Source organism: Epinephelus fuscoguttatus, linkage group LG13 (assembly GCF_011397635.1).
Source record: "Epinephelus fuscoguttatus linkage group LG13, E.fuscoguttatus.final_Chr_v1".
Classification (NCBI taxonomy): domain Eukaryota; kingdom Metazoa; phylum Chordata; class Actinopteri; order Perciformes; family Serranidae; genus Epinephelus; species Epinephelus fuscoguttatus.
Window position 1 is genome coordinate 21,923,592 of NC_064764.1, and position 22,245 is coordinate 21,945,836.

At 40.2% G+C, this 22,245-nt stretch overlaps 1 protein-coding gene across 1 annotated transcript in view; it reads left to right on the forward strand.

Annotated features, from left to right (window-relative positions):
* Positions 1-4,102: 4,102 nt before the first annotated feature.
* The window catches only part of myo3b (myosin IIIB), an 89,770-nt gene continuing 71,627 nt past the window's right edge, over positions 4,103-22,245 (forward strand). Inside the window, exons 1-8 of the mRNA XM_049594820.1 lie at positions 4,103-4,204; positions 4,531-4,567; positions 12,568-12,751; positions 15,835-15,969; positions 18,519-18,623; positions 18,890-18,989; positions 19,639-19,715; positions 20,962-21,107. Of these exons, the coding sequence (XP_049450777.1) occupies positions 4,138-4,204; positions 4,531-4,567; positions 12,568-12,751; positions 15,835-15,969; positions 18,519-18,623; positions 18,890-18,989; positions 19,639-19,715; positions 20,962-21,107 (851 nt within the window). The 5' untranslated portion in view covers positions 4,103-4,137. The remainder of the gene's footprint in view (positions 4,205-4,530; positions 4,568-12,567; positions 12,752-15,834; positions 15,970-18,518; positions 18,624-18,889; positions 18,990-19,638; positions 19,716-20,961; positions 21,108-22,245) is intronic.

The following is a 22,245-nucleotide window of genomic DNA, read 5'->3' on the forward strand; positions in this document are numbered from 1 at the left end:
CAGTTTCCTCACAGTGTTGTAGTTGCGTTCATCAATAGGGTGTCTGCAGGTCTTTAAAAAGTCTTGAATTAAGATTTCTTAATGTAAGGCCTTCAAAAATCTTAAATTGTCTTAAATTCAGATTCGATGGGTCTTAAATTTTTTTGGTCACATTACCATGAAAATTTCTCCAGCTGACAGACCCAACAATCATTGGACAGACCGAAGACAGAGATGAGATTTTAAGGTGGTATTTAAAAGGCCTTAAAAAATCTTAAATTTAACTTGGTTGTATCTGTAGACACCCTGATCAAATATCAAAACCTTAGTGATGCAGTGAAGACCAGCTAAACTGAGACCGAGTCAAAACCAAGACCAGAGTGTATCAAGACAGAGACAAGACCAAGACTTTGAGGGGTCGAGATCAAGTCAAGACCAAGACCATACCAGTAGGTCCCACACTACATGACAATATGTGAAACAAGCAAACCTTAGAGTTGCATGCAAATTGTTACCTTTAATTTCTAAGTTAAACCAGTGAATTCTGTTTTAGCGTGTGCCACCAGAAAGGCCCAATTACAAACCAATCCCACACTCAAACCAGTTCAACACACACAGACACTGCTGAACAACTGCAGGAGTCACAACACAGTGTGGTTTAACATGTAGAGTCCTGAATCTCAAAGTTTCCATACCTATGCTATGCCCCACAACTACTTTTAAATAGTACTGTGTTTGAGTCGGACCACTGCTCGTTTTGTGCATGGTCATGGAAATTTTATTATGGGTCCTTGAAATGCCATGGAAAAGTTTGTTTTGTGTTTTTCAACCCAAAAATCGTGCTTAACACACCACTGTTTAGCTGAGAATGTGAATAGAACTTTTGCTCTGATATACTCAAAAAAAGAGGTGAGAGAGGAGCAGCCTATTTAGTACTGTTCTGGCATCTTAGCATGATGAGCAACTTTATTATTTCCTCATCTTCCTGAGCTGTCAGAAAAATCAGATGTTACGGTCATTTTGTATCCACACATGACCATTAAGAATCGTTTCCAGCTGGTGTAGTTGAGGTAATTTCCAAGAAACCTGACTGACATGAGTGCAAAAGGCACAACAGGAAAGTGAGGACTTCATGCCTCCGCTATCATCTCAGCTCCATAAAGCTCAGATATTACTTCTTGTAATGACCTTTCTCCAGTCTCAGTCCACTGATGTGAGCTGCACTGAGGAAATGTGGCTGGGAGGATACAGACATCCACCTCCAGACTATGTCCACCAGGGGTCTCAGTTCACTGGAGCTCATCAGATCATCACCTCCACAGATAAATCCTGTGACCTTTTCTGAATGTGGCTATATTCTAGACTATAGCTTGTGTGAAAAGCTGCTAAATAATTTCAAAGTGCAGCTGATCAGTGACCACTAAGATCACTGAAATATCAGTGTACACTAGTTTTAAGTGGGTTAGTTTCCAGTTTTATTTAGAGTTATAACAGGGTGTCTGCAGGTCTGTAAAAAGTCTTAAAATTTCTTAAATTCAATTTTATAAATATTGGATCCTAAAAGTCACTTAATAGTCTTGAATTTGTGAGAAATTTCTAATTGCCACAAACATTTATCTAATTTAATGTATCCATATTTTAATTTTTTTTTTTTTTTTTTTTTTGTCAAAGCATTTTACTTGGCAGCACATTTTGTCTATAGAAATATAGCAGATATAACCATTTCTAAAAGTAACGCCAATGGTAGTCTTCAGAAGTTTAGGTGTTTTTTCTCTTTTCGTAAAAATTACCTGGCTTGACCCAACTTGCACCTACCAGTTGGTAAAATGTAGATTAACCTACCTCACTCTAATAACCATATTCTTACATATCACCTACCCCTGCACAGGACCAAATTCTATACTGTACGACTTACTTTTATACTTACCTGCTATGTTTGAATAAAAAAACAACGATGTCCAAAAATCAGTCTTAAATTTGGTTGAAAGGTTAAAAATGATCTTCAAAAGTTCTGAAAGGGATAGTTTGAACTTTTTGAAGTGGGGTTGTATGGGGTATGAAGTGGGTATGGGATCCATAGTCAGTGTATTACCTACAGTAAATGTCAGTCTGCACGCTCCCCAGTTTGGAGAAGCAGGCCAGAGTACTGACACTGAAGCGAAGTAATGTCCTGTTGTGGATGGTGGGCCAGCAACAAAATGTATTTTAGCCACCTAAAAAAAAGTCCCACCTCAATGAAATCAATATTAGTTTAAGTGTACTCTAGACTGATAGTATTTTCACTGCTTTACCTTTCTGTCAGACAGCCAGTATCAGTGATGAAGCTGTTAATAGCCTCAGTCTCCCATCTTTGCTCTCGTCAAAGCCACCAGACTCAATTAAAAAAACAAAAAAAACAGTAATTTAAGCTTGTTAAACACAGGAGCGGCTGGTCTACCACCGCTGCATTGATCAGTAAGTTATTTTGTGTTACTGTGTGACCTTGGTGAATCCGAACTCACCCTTTTAAAGGCCGAAATCACACAATAACACAAACAAAAAAATCAGTTTGAGGCAGTGGTAGACCAGCAGCTCCTGTGTTCAGAGGTGTTAATTCACTGCTTTTCTCAGTGGAGTCTGGCTTTGATGAAAGCAATATAACAACATCATTCTCCCATTGGAAATTAATCTAACATTAAGGTAAAGCAATGAAAATAGCATACATTTAAACTGATAATTTGTTTAGGTTGCTAAAATATGTTTTCACGCTGACCCCTCCACAGCAGTAGATCGCTTAGCTTACATGACTCCAGGCTGCTTCTTAAAACTGCGGGCCTGCAGACTGACATCTACTGTAGGTAATATGCTTCCTATGGATAAGGGATTGTTCTTTACTTATCAGAGTAGGGGGTAGCTGGGTGTGACTTCTTTTATGTTTATGTATTTATTTATTTATTTTTATATTTTTCCTTGAGCTTCAGTGAGTGACTGGCAAAAAAATTGAACCATGAATTATTTATTAGATTTTTAAAACATACCCTTTGATGTTCTAAACTTAAAAGACAAAATCCTGGGGTTGAAAAAAAGCTTTGGTTTTTCACTCTTCCCCCTGCCCTCCAAACCCACCTGCATGTTTTCTCTAAAAATCTGTAGTAAAATAAATACAAAATACAACCACTTAAATTTGTATGCCCTTCCCTTAAGCCAAAAATAAAAAAAAACATAAGTCCCTCCCCAGTGCTTTAAAATTTATCTGACATGCCTCCCCCTTTTAGCACCACCACCTCCCCTCTCATAAGTAACCAACAGTCCCTAAGTACCCCACACAACCTCACTTATGTTATGAATTATCCCTTTAAGCATGCAGTTGATGGATTAAGGTGAGTTTGCAGAGCTAAACTTTTCCCATGTGCCAAGCTTGTAGGAAAAGTATGGTGGCTGACAAGAACGCGGATGGCTTTAGAACGTTTGGTTTGTCCATTCTGGGCTTCTGTAGAAACAGCATGGCGACCTCCTGGGGACAGGTCCTGCTCCTCATGTAGATACAAAAGGCTCACTCTAAGGTTACAAAAACACAGCAATATTTAAACCTACCATTCAACCTTATGCTGTATTTTTACTTTATACTTTAGCGTATCTGTTGGCAAAATGTAGATTAACTAAATTCACTCTTATGACCATATTCCTACATAAAACCTACATGTGCACAGGACCACACACACCCTACCTTTTTACTAACACTAACCTCAAATGCTTGAGTAAGAAAATGATGACTTATCCAAAGATTTGTCTTAAATTTGGTCAGAAAATTACCTTGAAAGTGTCTTTAATGCATTCAATTCAAGTGTCTGATACTTGCAAACACCCTGCAGAAAACAAAGCTTTATTAGTAAAACTACACACAGGAATGCTGTGAGGTTATTTCTTGTTTATCCAACTTGCCCACTGCCCCTTTCAGAGTATGAGAGAGAAATGTCATTGCCATGTGACTGAGCACTTTGAGGATAATTGGGTCGAAGTTTGACAAACAAGGGAGGCCCTCTGGGTAATGACCAATGGCCACACAAAGCCGCCTCTTTCTGCCAATTAGGCAAAGAGAACACAAATGCAGCATGGACCAGCAGAGGAGTTTTTCTGGGGTAAACCACCGAGAATGTGCAACAGGTTTCATCTGAGAAGATGCTGGTGTTAGAGGCGGTGCCACAGAGAACATCACTGGACATTTCCTCATTTGCACCCTGTCCAGGTAGGTATACTGCCTCCTCACACTGCATAAATAGACCATTGAAGGTGATAGTGGTCAGCTTAGAGCTTCCGGTCTGCAGGACAACATGCTCAGATGTCTGCACTGTTAATAATTAAAAGCCTGCACTGAGTAAACAGGGAAATCAGTTCGGATATGTTGCTATGGACGGTAAGCTGCACCTAAAGAGTTGTTAGTTATAAGTAATAACAGTGAGGTTTGTGTGAAACTTTCTACAGAGTTGACTCTGTTGACCCAGATACACAGAGATGGATGCAAGACTGAGCAGTGATCAGCTGATGTCTGAAACACTTTTCCCTGTTTTGCAGATTTTAGAGATGGAAATACGGAGGCTGCAAACTCAAGGTAGGACTCATGTTTCTCATCAGTTGGCCTGCAGAAAATGCACGCAGGACTTACACTGTCAGCCTGTCTGGATTATTGTAAAGCTAATGCTACTTTACTTAAAGGCTTTGCATTGTGAAATACTGTGCATACAGTGGTGCTCACTGATAGTATAGCGTGAACTGCTTTGTTAAGAAGATCCTTTAAACTTTAAAAAAAAAAAAAACATTGCCAAACAGTGAAGTGAAAGGAAAAATAATGTGAGAAAACATACAAATGTGCTCAAAAGTACAGTTGACCTAGAGCGTCACACACTTATACCTATATTTTACAATTGCTTTGGCTCAGTTTTCACCACAGATTTTTGTTTCATCTGCAAAACTATGATACAAAAATATGATACTCTTATGATACAGTATTGTCAAACTCTCAGGTAGCACATAAAATGAAAACATCTGTTTCTTAGAGCTGCATGATGTGAGGAAGATATGCTTAATGTCAGGGGTGTCAAACATACGGCCTGGGGGCCAGAATCGGCCCGCCAGAGGGTCCAATCCGGCCCACATGATGACTTTGCACACCTAATATTGATGCACATGTGAAGGCTAAGAGGTGCCAGGTTTCATGAGCAATTGAAACAGTATACTTATATATGCAGAATACTTTCTGTGGTCATATTTAAAGATTCTGAACATTGTGAGAAATATTGTCATCCAGCAGCTTCAGTTCAAAAGAATCTGTATCAGATTATCCAAAAGCCAGTATTTCAAATTATTCAGTGTCTTAACTTCTTTTGTTTTTACCTGATGAGTATTGAGTTTTGGTGTAAATGTAAATAATAAAGTCTACAGTCAGAAAACCCCACATTCATAAAGGCAAAATTATTGTTTTTGTATTATACTGTATTACTTCAGTTTCTCTGTCCTGTATCAACCACAGTATGTGAGGCTATAATGTAAAGCTGGGGAACATAATATTAAACCACAGTTTACATGACTGTAGCAGACACTAAATGCAGCGCAGCATTTTGACAGTAAGTCAAAAGGAAATAAATTGTATTTAAAATATAAATCAGTGGTGGTGAGGTAAATATCCTAAAATCAATTTTTGCTAAAATCAGGGGAATCTATTGCAGGTATTCAGTGATCTGTATGCTTAGTAATAACAAACTTAACCTAATAAGAGGTGGCTGTATTCTGAGGACTGAGCATGTAGCTTAATGTTTATTTTGGTATTTTGTAATTCAAGATGAGAATAAGAAGTTATTTGGGCTCTTTGCATTGAGAGTTTTGCACTCTGAAACCCTTGATATAAAAACTGAGCCAAAGCAGATTTAGAATACAGACACATGTAGTTTTATTTCTTAGCTTTGTTTGAATGATGCAACAGAACAGAATATGATTCAGTCTGTGCAACCTTAAAAGAGCTTTTTATGACATTAAGAGCTTGAATATACCAGCAAACAGCTATATCCTTTATAAGGATGTAGTGAAGTGAAGTAATGGGGTCCTGAGCAGAGAATGAGGTCAGGCTCCCTCTGTGTGTGCTGTAATCGGAGCTTCTCTGTTGGTTGTTGTGGTTGACAGTCCAGTCGCGTGTGCGTGTTAGTGCATGTGAGTCTCTCTGTAATGCACGTAGCTACTGTGATGTCACCCACTGGTTTGTGGACTCCCATTTTGAAGCCTCGAGTTAGGCATTTCTACCATCACCATCTTGGTTTTTGGAGCTCAAAGTGACCATAGTTGGATGAGAAACTGGATCTGCCGAGGAGTGAGTGGTGGATCTGACTGAGAAGCCGAGGACAATATCAGCAGACAGCCTGTCACTCAAAGCGGCCCACCTTAGTTGTGCAAAACCTTCAATAAAATGTAAAGGGGTGAATTACATAAATATTCACCCCTGTACAGTTGTCATGAAGGGAGAAATTACCAATAGATACCAAAAGCATTTCTTGTTCTAGGCTGTTAACATATTTATATCTGCTGTTAAGTTGGGCATACTAACATGGGGGTCTCTGGGGATTGACCGCCTTCTGGAGTCAGCCTCAAGTGGCCATCCAAGGAACTGCAGTTTTTGGCACTTCTGTCTTGGCTTCACTCTTCAGCCCCAGAGGTTGCTGCTTGGTATATCCCACTGGTGAGCTGCTGCACTGGACTGTGCTCATATGGTGTCGTGAAAGCATAGTGTCCACCCTTCAGTTCCCCCAGGTTAACACTATTAGCTCTCAGAGCACTGTTGCCATTGTCAACACTGCTTGTGCTATTAGCGCCTTTAGCTGCTAGCTGACAGATAAGCCATGTTGAGAACCGTGTGCAGACAATCCCGGCTCAGACTCTGAATCATAGATATGCTCTAAATGTCGCATACAGCTCCTTTAATGAACTTGTACTTGTACTTGTATCAGTTTACATCACATCAGTCAGTGTGTAACATTGTTAGCTGTGTTTATTTAAACAAACAGTGCACTGCACGGTGTTACACTGCATCATATCACCGTCGCTGCTGAAACAGCTGTGATATTTGTGATTAGATGACAGAGATTAATTTCTGTCAGTGGTGCAGGTTTTTAGGTTGATTATTTTAATGATGATGTTGGCTTCCTGTTAATTAGGTTGATGTTTTGTGTATCCAAATTTGTCACTTGGGGATTATTAATCATGCAGGTGGACTGCTGATCTGAGGGGGCTTAACTAAAAAAAGAAAATGTGTTTGTTTCTGGTCGTGTGAGACTTTGGTCATCCAGGGTGAGAACAAGGGCACAGTGCTTTCGGCCTGGCTCGTGGCTACTGGAGGTTTACTGCAAAGCCTCTTCACATCCCCTTAAAAGGGATTATAGTCCAGAGTTTTTTTTTTTTCTTCTCCACGGATTTACCAAAGGGTTTACCAAGTGGAGTTCCCGCAAGGCTTTACCAGAGAGGGTGGGATTGTGCGTGTTTGATGGAAGCAGAAAATTAGATTACTCACTTTTACTTTGCACTGTTTCTGGTGACAAAGCCGGTCCCCGCGCTGCAGCTGTTCACATCATCTGAAGCTGCTACCACCTCCAACCATCACTGCAACTTGGAATTATGCAGATGCACCGTAAATGCAAATGTTATGGGGGCATAAATTATTTAGCATGAGAAGAATCTCCATTACTAATATCACAAAGCAGCACATAACCATGCACATAGCCCAGTTTATACACAAAGTCCAGTGTTTTTATATGTACTTTGATGATGGATTTTTTAAAAACAATTTCACTGTCACAGAGAAGCTCCTGAACACCAGACACAATGTCCCTGTTCCAGATATGCTCACACAGTATGGTAAACAAAGGGTAACCTGAGCGCTGCCATCTAGGACCTGTGGTGTCCTGTTCTAAAGCAGCAACGACGTGACTCCCCGTCATTTAAAAGAACAGCATTTGGGTTCTCTCTTTGCTTTGTGACAATAAGACAAAAAATATATTTGTGGATGGGAATTGAAGTTGAGTTAGTCTGCCTAATGTGGAAACACTAAACAAAAGTGCTATGATGGCTGTCTCAGGGTCACAAACACATCGGTCAAACAGAAGTCAAGAAAAATAAGCCTGACTTGCTGTCTGGTTAAATGGTTCCCAAACTTTTCAGTTTTTAGACCTCTTAAAACAACAATGTTTCTTCGCTACCCCTCCACACAGGTTATATATGTCTACAGATGTTAAACAGGTGGATTTTTATGTCCAGAGGAGGAAAAAGATTTGACAAAAGTTTAATAATAATAATAATAAAAAATAATTTTGCACAACAGACACTAATTAGGGCTACATGAGGAAAATATGCAGCATGCAGTAATGCTCTTAAATGTTAGGATAACCACATTACTTATAAGACACAGACAGATATTAAAGTGTACTCAGTTCTGCCTGCAGCTTGCACTATACTGCTAAAATACAACAGATTGCTTGTTAATTTTAAATAATATAAGCAAATTATCCCAACAAATTGAACATTGAACTGAACACAAAAGGAACCTATAAAAAAAGAGAATGATATTTACATTTGAAAGTGCAGTTTTCTACTGATGTTCTCTTTCAGCTATCTCAAAGACATCATGATAATGATTAAAAAATAGAAATATAGTGCAGCCCTAACACTGATGCTTAACAAGAAACATGCTGTCCGTGTTCTTGGTAATGCTATTTCAATTCAAGGTATATAATGCAGGAATTTTTGGCCGCTGCTTGTGAACAGTATTGCCAGCAAAACTGAAAGTGTAAGCCAACTGCAGATTCACTCTCGTTTCAGACCAAGCTTTGCTGCTTGGCATTTTGCCTTGCTATAAATTCATTTCTTGTGGCGCTCTGTCTGTTTATACTGTCTGGCACCCTGTTGCTACCTTTTCATAAAGTCCTGACCTCACCTCACATCCTGACCACGGCAAAAATAAGGAGAAAATAAGAAACAGGCAGAGTCTCTGCAGATTAATACACCACCACACACGTTGTGGGTCATAAGTGATAATTGAGAGGAATTACTTTTCTATTAATTTATATCAAAATCCTGCACAGTGTACCTTTAAATTCACCTTGACTCATTTTGCTACTAGTTTCCCCAGCATTGTCAAAAGTTAATAAAATATTTATGTGCCAAGGAGGCAGTTGGGGTGAGACGGCTTGAAATCCTTTTGGCCTCCATAGGGGGGCATGATAGAAACAGTCTGGGAACATCCAGTGTAGAACACGTTCAAAAAGTTTAAGCTTTTCCAGGAGCAAGTTCTGCAACACTAAAGCTCTTTCCAGCTGGTGTGACTATCCTCCACTTCATAAAATCCCCGGGGCTTTAAACTTAGCAACAGCAACATCCAGTGTCACAGTTTTTCAGGTGGAATAACATCTTGTTTTTAGTGACTGTCACTCAGCATAGAGGCTCTGTTTTGTGGATACATATATATTGTTAAGGACACCAGACTATCATAATTTCTTACAATGAGTCTTAACATTTGAGTTCTGGACTTATATTGGACTTTATGGACAGATTGTCTTCAGCTGAGGGGGATCCTTCTGCCACAACACACTATAGGTTGCAGTGATGCTTATTATATTGTTGTCACTAGTTTACAAGGAAGGAACTAATATGAGTGTCAGATGAAGTAGAAACAGCTGGGTGTTGACAGTTCAGAACATTATGTACAGAGGGGAGAGACACACAGCAGTCATGTGACGTAGCAACTATCACAAACTTCCTGGTAACCTGTGTGCAACCTGAGATGCTTCATAACAGCCGCCTTTATGAGTGGATACATCTGCCACCTAAATATTTAACAGTGCTGCAGATCAGGTTGCAGATTACTGGTGAATTATTAATCCCTTTAGATTAGCATGAATTAAACTGGAGCGTTTTGGTGTGAGGAAGAGACAAACACTTTCACAGAAACAGGTATGTGTGACTCTTGGCTTTATGATCTTAGCTGTGTTGATCTTTGAAGTATTTTGAATAACGAATAGACTCAGAAGAGTAGATGAACACTTTGGGTCTTTGTAGGTGATGGTTGCAGACTCTCACTAGGAAGTCAATGTCTTTTTTATGACTGATGTATGAGCAGTTGGTGAAATTATGTGTGCTGTGTGACCTAAAATCCTGCGTCACTGATGCACAATCTGATGTTGAAGTCTAGTTGTTGTGTTTTGCTTTAACAGCTTGTACTTCCTACTGTTTTAAAAGCTGTTGCAGAGAAAGATGCTTGCACAGTAATAGACATTAGCCACTAATTCACATAAAACAGTCTCACTGATCTGCAGCTGCACATCTGAGGCCTAAACGTCTGTTTGTGAGTCACAGGAAAAGTAGATATTTTAGAGCAGGTATCTGATGCAGCCGGTCATTAGAGACAAAAAGCCGCTGTAGAGGAATATGAGCTGTCTGCTTTAAAAGTTAGTGAAGGTATCTTGGCAAAAGGTGACTGGGGATGCGTTCGAAGTACGCTGTGGATGCAGACACATGTTACAAAACAGAACGACAGCAAGTAAACAGGTCTGGATGTTGCTGATCAATGAGGCAGGCGTGATGCATTATGCACTGACCGTTTAAGATAGCTGATTAGCTACAAAACAATCAATGATGGATTATGAGACTGAAGATTTTTTATTTATTTAACCAGAAAAACCTCTTGAGATTAAAAATCTCTTTTTCAAGAGTGTCCTGGCTGAGACAGACAGCATAGAACAAAACTAGAATACTAGAAGTGAACCATAAAGACACAGAAAGGGCAACTACACAATTACAAAGACCAGCTAAGACACACTGTGACATTGGCATATAAATGACTGTGTACAAAAATCCTGCAACAGTGCTTTGAAATGGCCGAGAGGAACCAAAGAGTGCAACTTGAAGTCCTTCTGCAGAAGATTACACATATAAGGAGCTGCATACATAAATGCTTGCTTGCCAAACTCTGTACATACCCTTAGTACAGACAATAAAAACATGTTCTGTGAACGTAGAGCAGCCATTTTTGATTTTTTGCTTAATGTACACACATAAATATGCTGGAAGTAGGCCAAGAATAGCTTTGTAAACAAGAGAATGCCAATTAAAATAGAGCCAGCCAACCCGAGCATACAAGATACAGTGATGAGTTTAGGGATGATGAAACCATACTTGTAGTAAAGTGTTGTCTTGTGTAATAATTATTTTAATATTTAACTATGGCTTCTGCTACTGAGCTATGTCTCCTTGAAGGACACCGTGAAGGATATCAGTGCTGCACATTTGAACGTCCCCACAGACTAACTGCATATCCATCTAATATCTACCCGGATGCCATTGCTCAACCTGCATGCACAACATTTCATAAATCTGTCCTCACGTGCGAGTTGCCACGGCTTCTGAGGGTTAAACATTATTCACGTTTTTCCACATCAGTCTGCTGATCTCGATGTCCCTCCCTCAGGGTCACACAGTGATGCATAACACGTTTATGACAAGTGGAGCGCTCGTGAGATCGTACACAGACATTCCTCTCCATCATGCTAATCTGGAATATGTGTCACTTTGAAAAAAATAGGATGCATGTATCCCAACATGGCACTATCAGTTCCTAATCCATCATGTTGTTCTGTCTCAGCTGTTTTGACACTTAATGCTTTGCATCGTTGGTCTCTACGTGCTGTATTTGATCACAGAAACATCACTTGTGGCCCTAAAGGATGATTTATATCAGGCTTTTTGCGTCACTGTTGATCATTAGTCCTTCTAACCTTGTAATAATCACTTTATAAAACACTTTACACAATGATCATTTTGTGAAACACAGTGGTGCTGGTTCACTGCTCATTCAGGACGGCACTGGTCAAGTTAATCTCTGTCCAATCCAATTGATCTTGAGGAGATTGCACTTCTTAGTGTGCAGTGACAAGGCCCCCGTGGAGAGGGCTAATTCAGTGTCTCTGAGAGATGCCACTTGTTGCCCGTCCTCTTGAGGAAGCAATTGCTGTTGCTACTGGTGCTGTTATATTATGAACACAAGAGACTCTTTAGTTGTAATTTTTCTCAGCCCCGATGAGTCAGAAGAAAATAACACTCGCCATGTAAGTAGAGTACCGTCATCTCCACCTACAGCTTTGTTTTTGCTCTGATTTCTCCTGCTTTAGACCCGTTAAGTGGCTCCCTTGGCGAATGTAGTCGTTTCACTGAGCTGAATGAGAGGGCCCTTGGGAATAAATGTACTGCTCTGTGCTATACATACACAGCTTTACACAGTTGTACTTTTTCATTTTAATTACTTGCTTCTGTGTGACACAGACTGGGAGACAATGTGTTTTTCTGTCCTGCTGTGACAGTGTAAAAGTCTGTTGAGGCTAAACTGTTGAGTTATTCACAAGAAGGTTTATTTTTGTGGGAGTAAGTATGAGGTATTAGAAAAGCATTAACATCTTTCTCAATTTCTATTACGTTTTTGCTCCACTGCAAAGGTATTTTAATCAAGAATTATTTTTTTTTATTTTGTCTTTGTCTTTATTTTGAAGAGATATTTCATCTGCGATTGTGCTCATCCTCTAGGAGGTCACTGTATGGACTGTATCCTTACAAGTCCAGCATGATTGGCATGGAGAACCTGGGCGATCCATCAGGTAACTGGGATATAGTGGAGACCATTGGTAAAGGAACATATGGCAAAGTCTACAGAGTGACCAACAAGAAGGATGGGAGTCAGGCAGCAGTGAAAGTCCTGGACCCGATCAATGTAAGTCATGTTTACTGTGAAACCTTTTGCAGAATTCAGAACCGCTGTGGCTGCTGCATGTCGTCTGGTTTCAGTTGCATAATCAGGCTGCATTGCATAATAACCATTACGTTGCAGACCTCACAAGCTGTTTGAGCTAACTCATGCTGGCTCTATAGATGCTACAGAACCTGCCAGGCTTCATTATATAAAGTATTAATCCAAAGGTAGTAATATAATCAGTCAGAGTGTCCAGTTAACACATTCACTCAGTCATTTAATGCAGTGGTTTCCAACCTTTCTGGCTTGTCGCCCCTTTAATTAAAAGTACTTGCAGACCATCATCAAGGGTTGTATGGGTTAAGACCCAAACAGCTAAAGCAAAGAGCAGAGGAATGTGAACTGAATAGAAGTTTGTTTAGCAAACATTTTGTAGCCATGCTCGTGGTGTGACCCTATGGTAATGATAGGTAGGCCGGTCCATCACTTTGGCCCAGACCTAAAATCTTTGCCATGGAGTTAGATATCCACAATGTTCAGAGGATGAATCCTATGACTTTGGTGACCCTCTGATTTTTCATCTAGCAACCATACGCCTCATCTGTGCTTTAGTGCTCGTTAGTAAATGGTAACATGCTAACATGCTAAACTAAGAGGTGAACTTGGTAGACATTATACCTGCAAAATAGGGCTGGGCGATGTGGAGAAAAATAAATTATTATTATATATATATATATATATATATATATATATATATATATATATATATAATATTATTATATATTATTGATAAATAATAATTTCTAAATGTATACTTATGCGGCAGACCCTACATGTAGCCTACGCCATTGTGAGCATTTATACTTGTGCAGTGGTGTGTCTGTGTCACCCTACAGTTACACCTCCAAAATACTAGTGGGCGACGGAGGTTTCTGTGAAGTGCTGTAAAGTTTAGTTAATTCAAAACACACATTAAACACGGCATACTAGAGACAATTTCAATTACAACTACACAAATCGGCTTCACTATAACTCGCAGCATTTTAAGACAAGTTCTTGTCTTTTGCTTGACACATTTTCCCCACAAATACAAAATGCTAACGTTATTAGCACAAGCCTATGGCATTTTACATTGTATAATTAGCCTAGCACCTGGCGAACTTTTCCTCTTCTCATATGAAGCCAGGGACAACAGCAACATTTAACAAAGGTAACGTTACAAAATTCGACTCTATTACACTTCACAGGATTCACTGACAAAAAAAAAACTGTCTTATACTAAACACATTTTCCAAAGAAATGTAACATGCTAACGTTACTAGCACAAGCCTATGCTATTTTACATTGTATAAATTAGCCTAGCAACAAGTGGATTTCCTCTGCTCTTATGAAGCCAGAGTTAAATCACAAAAAAATTACATGACTTTACAGTAATGCAGCCTTTAAAACCAGGAAATAACAACACTTACAATATTGCAATATCCAAAATCTAAGATAATATCCTGTCTCATATCATGACACATTGATATAATATCAAAATATTGCTCAGCCCTGTTGCTAAAACATTAGTATATGGGCATTGTCATGGAAAGCATGTTAGCATGGTGACGTTTGCATTTATTTTAAAGCACTGCTAAGCATTAGTACGGCTTTACAGGGTTGTTTGCATGGCACTAGACTCCTAGTCTGGTTTCCTGCTTTCCTATCTTGTTAATTGTCAGGTTAAAAATGGGTTTAACTCGTGATCCCTTACCTCACTAGGTCCTGACCTCCAGGTTGGGAACCACTGATTTCATTTAAGGTGTATTATTGTTGTGCCTCTATGTTGTGTCTCCCTCATTTAGCTGCATAACTGAATTCTAGCTGCATGTGACATGACTGCACATGTAAAATTAATTACATCTAACACAAGGAAACACAAGATTTTAAGAGAGACAAAAAAAAAAAAAACAAATCAAAAAACTTAACACCTCTTTGTAACTTAAAGACTAGTCTCATTTACTCAACTGTAACTGCTTTAAATTAGACCTTACCTTGTTTATTGTCTAATATTCTCTTCTCTTTATGACTTAGCATATACGCTCAGCCAACTTAGTCTTTATGAATAAATATTATAATAATATGTAATGATAAAACTGCTTGACTGCTTTGTAGTTCATTTAATTGAAACTTGATGGACAGCTGATAGACTAAGTGCGCACTGATTTGCTGCCTAAATTAAATAACACTTATCTAACATCACTCCGTGTGCCTCCCCACTGTAGAGTTCCCCATAACCATTAATTTTGACAGTTTTTTCATGACTGCAAGAACTCATAATATTGTGACAGAAGGGAAAAAGCAAAGACTAAAACCATTGTGTTTTTCTTTATAACTATGTGACTTGTCTCAGCATGTGAGCCACTCAAACAGAGTAAGTTGCCAGTACTTTTTCCTCCTCTCCATCTTGATGCAGTTGTACATGTACTTGCTCCAGTGATATATATCAACGTCTCCCCTTTTCATTTATTTCCTGTCATGTTAAGTCTAACACACCCTTACCAGAAAGTGTAGCTGCTGCACTGGCTTTATCCTCTCTGTATATCCGTCCATTTGTCTGTGTGATAAGACCGCTGTAGCCTCTGCATTGGCACCGTATTGTGCTAGTGAGACTTGGTCTGAGGCGTGCCTGTGATTGTGTCAGTGGAACAATCCCCATCCTGGCAGAGCTATCCACCATGATGCCTCCCTGATGGCCATGAAGATGAAGCTGCCTCCTCTCTCATCCCTCTCCCTGATTAGACTGTGCTGACACTATCACTCAGACATCCAGGAAGAGAAATTCTGCCTCTCTGACTGCTGCTCTTCTCTTCCTCTGAGATTTACTTTGATAGAAAAGCACTTCCAGAAATAGTTTAGCACCCGGGCCCATCCCTTTCTTTGTTACTGACTTTATAACCCTATCTTTAGCAGTCTAATTATAGTTACCTATAACTTGGTGTTCTGTTTCAAAATGAAACCCAACCTCACACTTGTAGACATAAATGCTATTTTTATTGTATTTAATCTCGTTAAAATGTCTTTTCTGTGTTCCAACTTTGCCTTTTTTCTGTTGCTGTTCAAAGGATGTGGATGAGGAGATCGAAGCAGAGTACAACATTTTGAGGTCCCTGTCCAACCACCCCAATGTGGTGAAGTTTTACGGCATGTTCTACAAGTCAGACAACTTATCAGGTGGACAACTTTGGCTGGTCCTTGAGGTGAGCTCCTCTTAGTGTCTGACAGTGTAGCAGCTTAATGTTAACAGTGTGCCAGTGCTTATAGTTTTATATTTAATTTAAAAGGTAAATACTCCTTGATTTCTTGCTGAGAGTTCAATGAGAAGATTGATACCCCTCACACTAAATATGAAGATGCAGCCAGCAGTTGGGTAGTTTAGCTTAGCACAGAGACTGGAAACAGGGGCGAGCCTCGGCGCTATCATAAATACATAATAATAACTAGCTAGATCAAAACGATTCCAGCCTCTGGGTTTGCTTCCACAATATGTGGCCCACTGAGTATGGGCAGTAGTGTTTCTCCCTCTGACCAGTTCCTGCTGGGCTCATAGACTTAACATTGTGATTAGGGCTGCCCCCAACTGAGAATTTTCCTAGTCGACCAGTAGTCGTCATTTAGGGCCATTAGTCGACTAGTCACCCACATGTTTATGGTATTAATTTAATTATTAAATGATATATTTTGGGCGGGGCAACACAATGGTTTGAGTTGAGGGTCTGAGAGAGAATAGTATCAGTAACATTGTGCTACATTACAGAGAAATACAAAAGCGTTCTAATGAACCTTCATTAATATAGGCCTATATTTTATCTACAAGTGCACGTCACACACTGCGCGAGCCAGCTGTTAATGACGCTGTCGGCAAAGCAGTAATGATTGTGCTAAGTGGCTAATGGGCATGTAGCTACTTCCATGTTTCAGATGATGCGTCATGTTTGTAGTCGACCAGTGAAGATGAGTTTACATATCACCTTGGGTTCGTCCTTCACCTTCTCAAAATGATCCCACACTTTGGATTTCCTGCCCGACATGTTATTAACTAGCCTGTGTAATTACTGCAGGTACCAGCCCTGGAAATTATCGTGACTACTGTCTGACTGCTGAGCGTGGCCACTTCCTGTGTCTGTCCTTTCAAATAAAATTCCCACATGGTCCAGTCATATAGGTTTTGATTTATTTTGACAAGGTTTCTGTGACTAAGCGACCAATGAAATCTTGCTGACGACTAATGACCTTTCTGGTCGACTAACGTTTGGTTCAACTTTCAGGGGGCAACCCCAATTGTGATGACGTCACAGATTTTGAAATCTCGGCTTGAGGAAAGTTTTACAAAAATAAAACCCCCATGAATCAAAAATTCATAATAGAAAGAGTCATAACTGACCTTGTATATCCTGTCAGCAGTTTTACAGACGTCTCTTTTAATGGTGGTCTGTGGGGAAAATGTTCTTGAGCCTCAAGGGAATTTCCCCCTGCAATACTGCAAGTGGCCACAAGGAAAAATTGGACGCAAGTTTCGCCGGCTTTCCTGGGGGCCTGGGCTCTGTTCACCTCTAAAGCTCACTAATAAACACTTTATATCTTGTTATCTAAGCCATAAAAAAACTTAAATGTAAAAAGGGTGATGATGAACTTTTGTATGGAGCCAGGCGAGCTGTTCCAGTCTTTGTGCTCAGCTAACTAACCACTAAGAGAAACAAAATATTTTAATGAGCATGTTCCTGTTTTGGGGGCGGCACGGTGGTGTGGTGGTTAGCACTCTCGCCTCACAGCAAGAGGGTTGCCGGTTCGATCCCGGGCGTGGGAGCCCTTCTGTGCAGAGTTTGCATGTTCTCCCCGTGTCAGCGTGGGTTCTCTCCAGGCACTCCGGCTTCCTCCCACAGTCCAAAGACATGCAGATTTGGGGACTAGGTTAATTGGAGACTCTAAATTGTCTGTAGGTGTGAATGTGAGCGTGAATGGTTGTTTGTCTCTATGTGTCAGCCCTGCGATAGTCTGGCGACCTGTCCAGGGTGTACCCTGCCTCTCGCCCGATGTAGCTGGGATAGGCTCCAGCCCCCCCGCGACCCTCAAGAGGATGAAGCGGTTAGAAGATGAATGAATGTTCCTGTTTTGTTTTTATCTTGGGGTCAGCTAGTACATGCACGAGAACGTGAGTAATGCAATACATTTTAGCATCTGCAGAGGGCAGTAGTGCAAATGTGTAGTGCATGAAAGTTGTAACAAACAAAGAAGAAGACAAAACTGGTGAAAATAAAAATTCCCAGGAGAGTAAGCAAATGATTTGGGATATTTTTCCTCATCTTATCATTTACTAGCTAGGCCTGGCATTTATCTCTAAGACTTGTCAGGTCTAAAGGGGTGGAGCTATTTGACATTCACCAAGAAAGCGAGCTATGTGCTAGCTGGCTTATGCAAAATATTTTAAAAATCTATCGAAAAAAAAAAACCCTGAATGTAAGCATAACTGTATTTGTTTATAAGACAACTCTACAGAGTACCTTCTTGACAAAGTGCTGCATTTTTGTGTCTGTGAGTCCAATATGTCTGTCTGAAACCCTTTTCGTTATAAAATGTGCCTCGATTTGTCACAACAACCCACCTACATGAATGCTGATGCTATCATGGGGCCATGTGATGCTGCATTGCTTCCTCTGACTTGTGTGTGTGGGCTAGCTCTCCACATGAATCATAATCTAGAGTGTTGAGTGATGGACGAGTCACTGGAGTTTCTCTGTCTCCCTTCCAGCTGTGCAACGGCGGCTCTGTCACAGAACTCATCAAAGGCCTGCTCATGCGAGGCCAGCGTCTGCAGGAGCCCGTTATCTCATACATCTTATACAGCGCCCTCTTGGTAAGATGGCCCACTGCAATGCTGCTAATGTTAGGGAGGAGGTGGGATGCAAACATGCAGAGAGTGCGCTGAGGATTTATTTTCAGCCGGGGAAGTGTGGCAGGCGGTAATGAATGTCTCTCCTTCTGAACAGCTGTGGGAGTTCTTTTATATAGTTTGTGCGGCATAACCTTTTGATGCATTATATTCTAATTTATACTAATGACTAATAATGTGATGGTGATTCATGCTGAGCACCTTGTGTTTTCTGTCCTCTAACTTAAAAGGGTCTCCAGCATTTGCACAACAACCGGATTATCCATCGTGACGTCAAAGGCAACAACATCCTCCTGACAACTGAGGGAGGAGTCAAACTGGTTGACTTTGGTAATGGTCTTTGAAAGAGGCAATTTAGCCAATTCAGGGACTGCTGGAAAGAGACAAATGCATCAAGGTCTGAGAAATGTCTCTCAGCTTTATCTTTTCTCTGTTGTCAGATAAATGAGGCATTTTTTGGTGTTTGACTGATCTATGGGAAGTGTCAGCAGCACATCCATGCAGCGTTGTTTGTGAAGCCGAGCACAAGCACAGGATAAATCATTTTATGTGCACCACACTTTAGTCCCTTGCTCACCATAACATATTTTTATTTCATGGACCGTAGCCTTAACCCAAGGCTATTATTGCTCATTTAAATTGCATTATTTGATCCTTTGCATATTAAAAGAAAGCTGTTATGGCAAATGACTTTGAGTCACCCCTAGGCATGTTTATGTCCTCTGTGTCATGGAGATGAAGTGGACTCATGCTGATAAAAATCTGTCCTACATAATTTGAAATGATTATAGGCCATTATTATTACTGCTTGGCAGGTTGCCACACTAAATTATATGCTAGGACTTATTGATTAATTCAAACGTTCAGTCTCTGTCATAAATTGTGTTTTTATTCTTTGCAAATTCACACTGATAAACATACTAATATCTACATTTTAATAACTATAAGGAGTGGTTAAATGTTATTTTTGTCATTGTAGGTGTTTCAGCTCAACTGACCAGCGCACGATTGCGGAGGAACACATCTGTCGGGACTCCGTTTTGGATGGCTCCTGAGGTCAGAGTCGACGCTTCAGTAAACACGCACACAAACATGTTTATATGTAATAAGGCAGCAGTGAAACAGCACATGTTTTGTGCCTAACTGAACATTTAAAAAATGTTGTTTGGATACTGATAGTAGTATTGGAAGTACCTCTTGTACTACCTAAAATGCTGAATTGAATCTACGCACCGATCCAATACCACATGATTTATTAATAAACTTTACAGTAGTTTCACACCTGGATAAAACAGCAGTAGTCCCAGACATCAATTCTTCGTCACTGCACTAAAACAGTAGCCTACACAGCAAGTTGCGCTGTGCAGCCACTGGCAGCTACTGTTTCAGAGCGGCAAAAAAGAATTTATTTCCAGTATATAGTGTATGTTAGCAACACATCAGCAGTTTAGCAACATTTTACACTGGAAAGTCCCACCAGTAAAAGGCATTTTGAGGGGTGGCAGTCTTATAGTGCTATGTCATACAACAATGATAGAAATCATTCCACATACTTGATCTGAAATACACAGCTGTTAATTTATTTATTTGTTTATTTGTATTGGCTGTCGTACAAATTCAGGTATTAGGATCAGTATTAGTGGGAATAATGATATTAGAACAGCTCTAATTTTAAATGAGCAAAGTCTCTTGTACATGCCTCAAAGAGAGAGAGGGAGGGAGGCTAAGTTATTTCTGTGCAACTCTCCCCTGTGTCATTGTGTATTCCCCTCCATGGGCACAGCTCTTGAGGTTGCCTCAAGGTTAATAGCTGGGAGTCTGAGGCCCCTCGGCTTACTCTTTGGCAGAAATGAGGTGTGGTGATTGGGCTGGTAGGGAGGGACCTCAGGGGCAATTAGAATAAACTCAGCTGTAAAATGTAGTGTCAGTTATAATTATTGACTGTGGAAAAGAGAGGCCCGTACCACCGATAACTGAAGTGACCTACCTTTCAGTGTTTGAATAGTCCATAAATATAGATGTTTTGTACCTTTGCCAGATTTTAGGCAGCAAGAAAGAGAGTGCTATAATAAGGAGGTAAAATTTATGATCCTTTTGAATATAATTTTCTTTAAATTATCACCCAATTTCTCCAAGGTGATATTAATAAAGTGCTTTATTTTAAGAATTTGACACAATGTTCTGGTAAAAAGTGACCTCTTGGGTAGATTCCTTTATGTGTTTTGAGGAAAGGATGGATTTTAGGGGTCATTGACAATCTAAATGAGTTGTTCAGATGATCACTGTTGTGTCGTGTTGCCAGGTCATCGCCTGTGAACAGCAGTACGACTACTCCTACGACGCCCGCTGTGATGTGTGGTCGCTCGGCATCACGGCCATTGAGCTGGCAGACGGAGATCCCCCACTGGCTGAGATGCATCCAGTTAAAGCCCTCTTCAAGATCCCGCGGTGAGTCCACTAGAGGGCGCTCCTACCACACTGCTGGAGGCTGCCCACACAAGGACGCTCAAATACAGCTCTCCATTATGTCAGGAGGACAATGGCAAACTGAATGTGACAGTAGAGGTGATGAAAAAAAAACAGTGGCTGTCTTGACAATTGAAATTTGGGAAATGAAGCGTTACACTGGATATTTTTTGGTTTGATCCTTGTTTCTTGTTGCCATTGCATTTTCATGTTTGCTATCTGAAAGGCAGCATCTGCTGAATAATCAGTGTTTAAAATCACCATCATCAAAAATGTAGCAGTGTTTGGCCTTAAAATTAATGCAGTGATTCAATCTGTAAAAATATTCACTGCTGGAGACGGTGTGTGTCTGATGATCATTTGAGAGCTTAGTGGCTACACGCGGTTGACCTTTTGTTATCAGCACAATCGCGCAATTATCTCTCAGTTAGGTAGAGATATGCCCTTCTGATTGCAATTTGCATTGGTGATTAGCTCCATTCACATTGAGATGAGGCTGTCACCTCCTCCCCGTCACAATGTTATCTCCTCCCTGCCAAGCCAGAGGAGGAACACGGATGGCTTGCGTGGCAGGAATTATGGAGCTAACGCAGCATTTTCATCAGCACCAAATTCAACCAGAATTGAAAATAATTACAAGAGCAGCGACGGCTCGGTGAAGTGAATGCAGCTAATTCAGAATTAGGTTTTTCCTCAGATGTGCACCTCATAAAACACGTCACCTTTTTTGGTGGAGTAGCTCAGGGGTTGTATGTTAGGGAAAATTTTAAAAGAGCAACCTGGAACTGGATGAGTAGTTCCTGTCAAGTAGCGGGCATGTTTCCTTATCAAACAGCAGCCATAATCAGAGGGGGCATATGCATTTCTCATGTCAATGTCCAATCCTATTTCATTACTGCAGATCTCTAAGAGTCTTTGACTTTGGGGATAACTAGGATGTTGATAGAATTGGACATATATCTTTAACTGACACTCCTCTGTCTCTTTTCCCAATCAAAATAGATATTTTGCCCTTTTGGTATGAATCAGGGCTTTAAAGGCTCAGCGGTTGTGATATAAATCACAGCAGATGTGTTGAACCATGAAATGATTCTGTTAACATGTCATTTATCTCAAATAT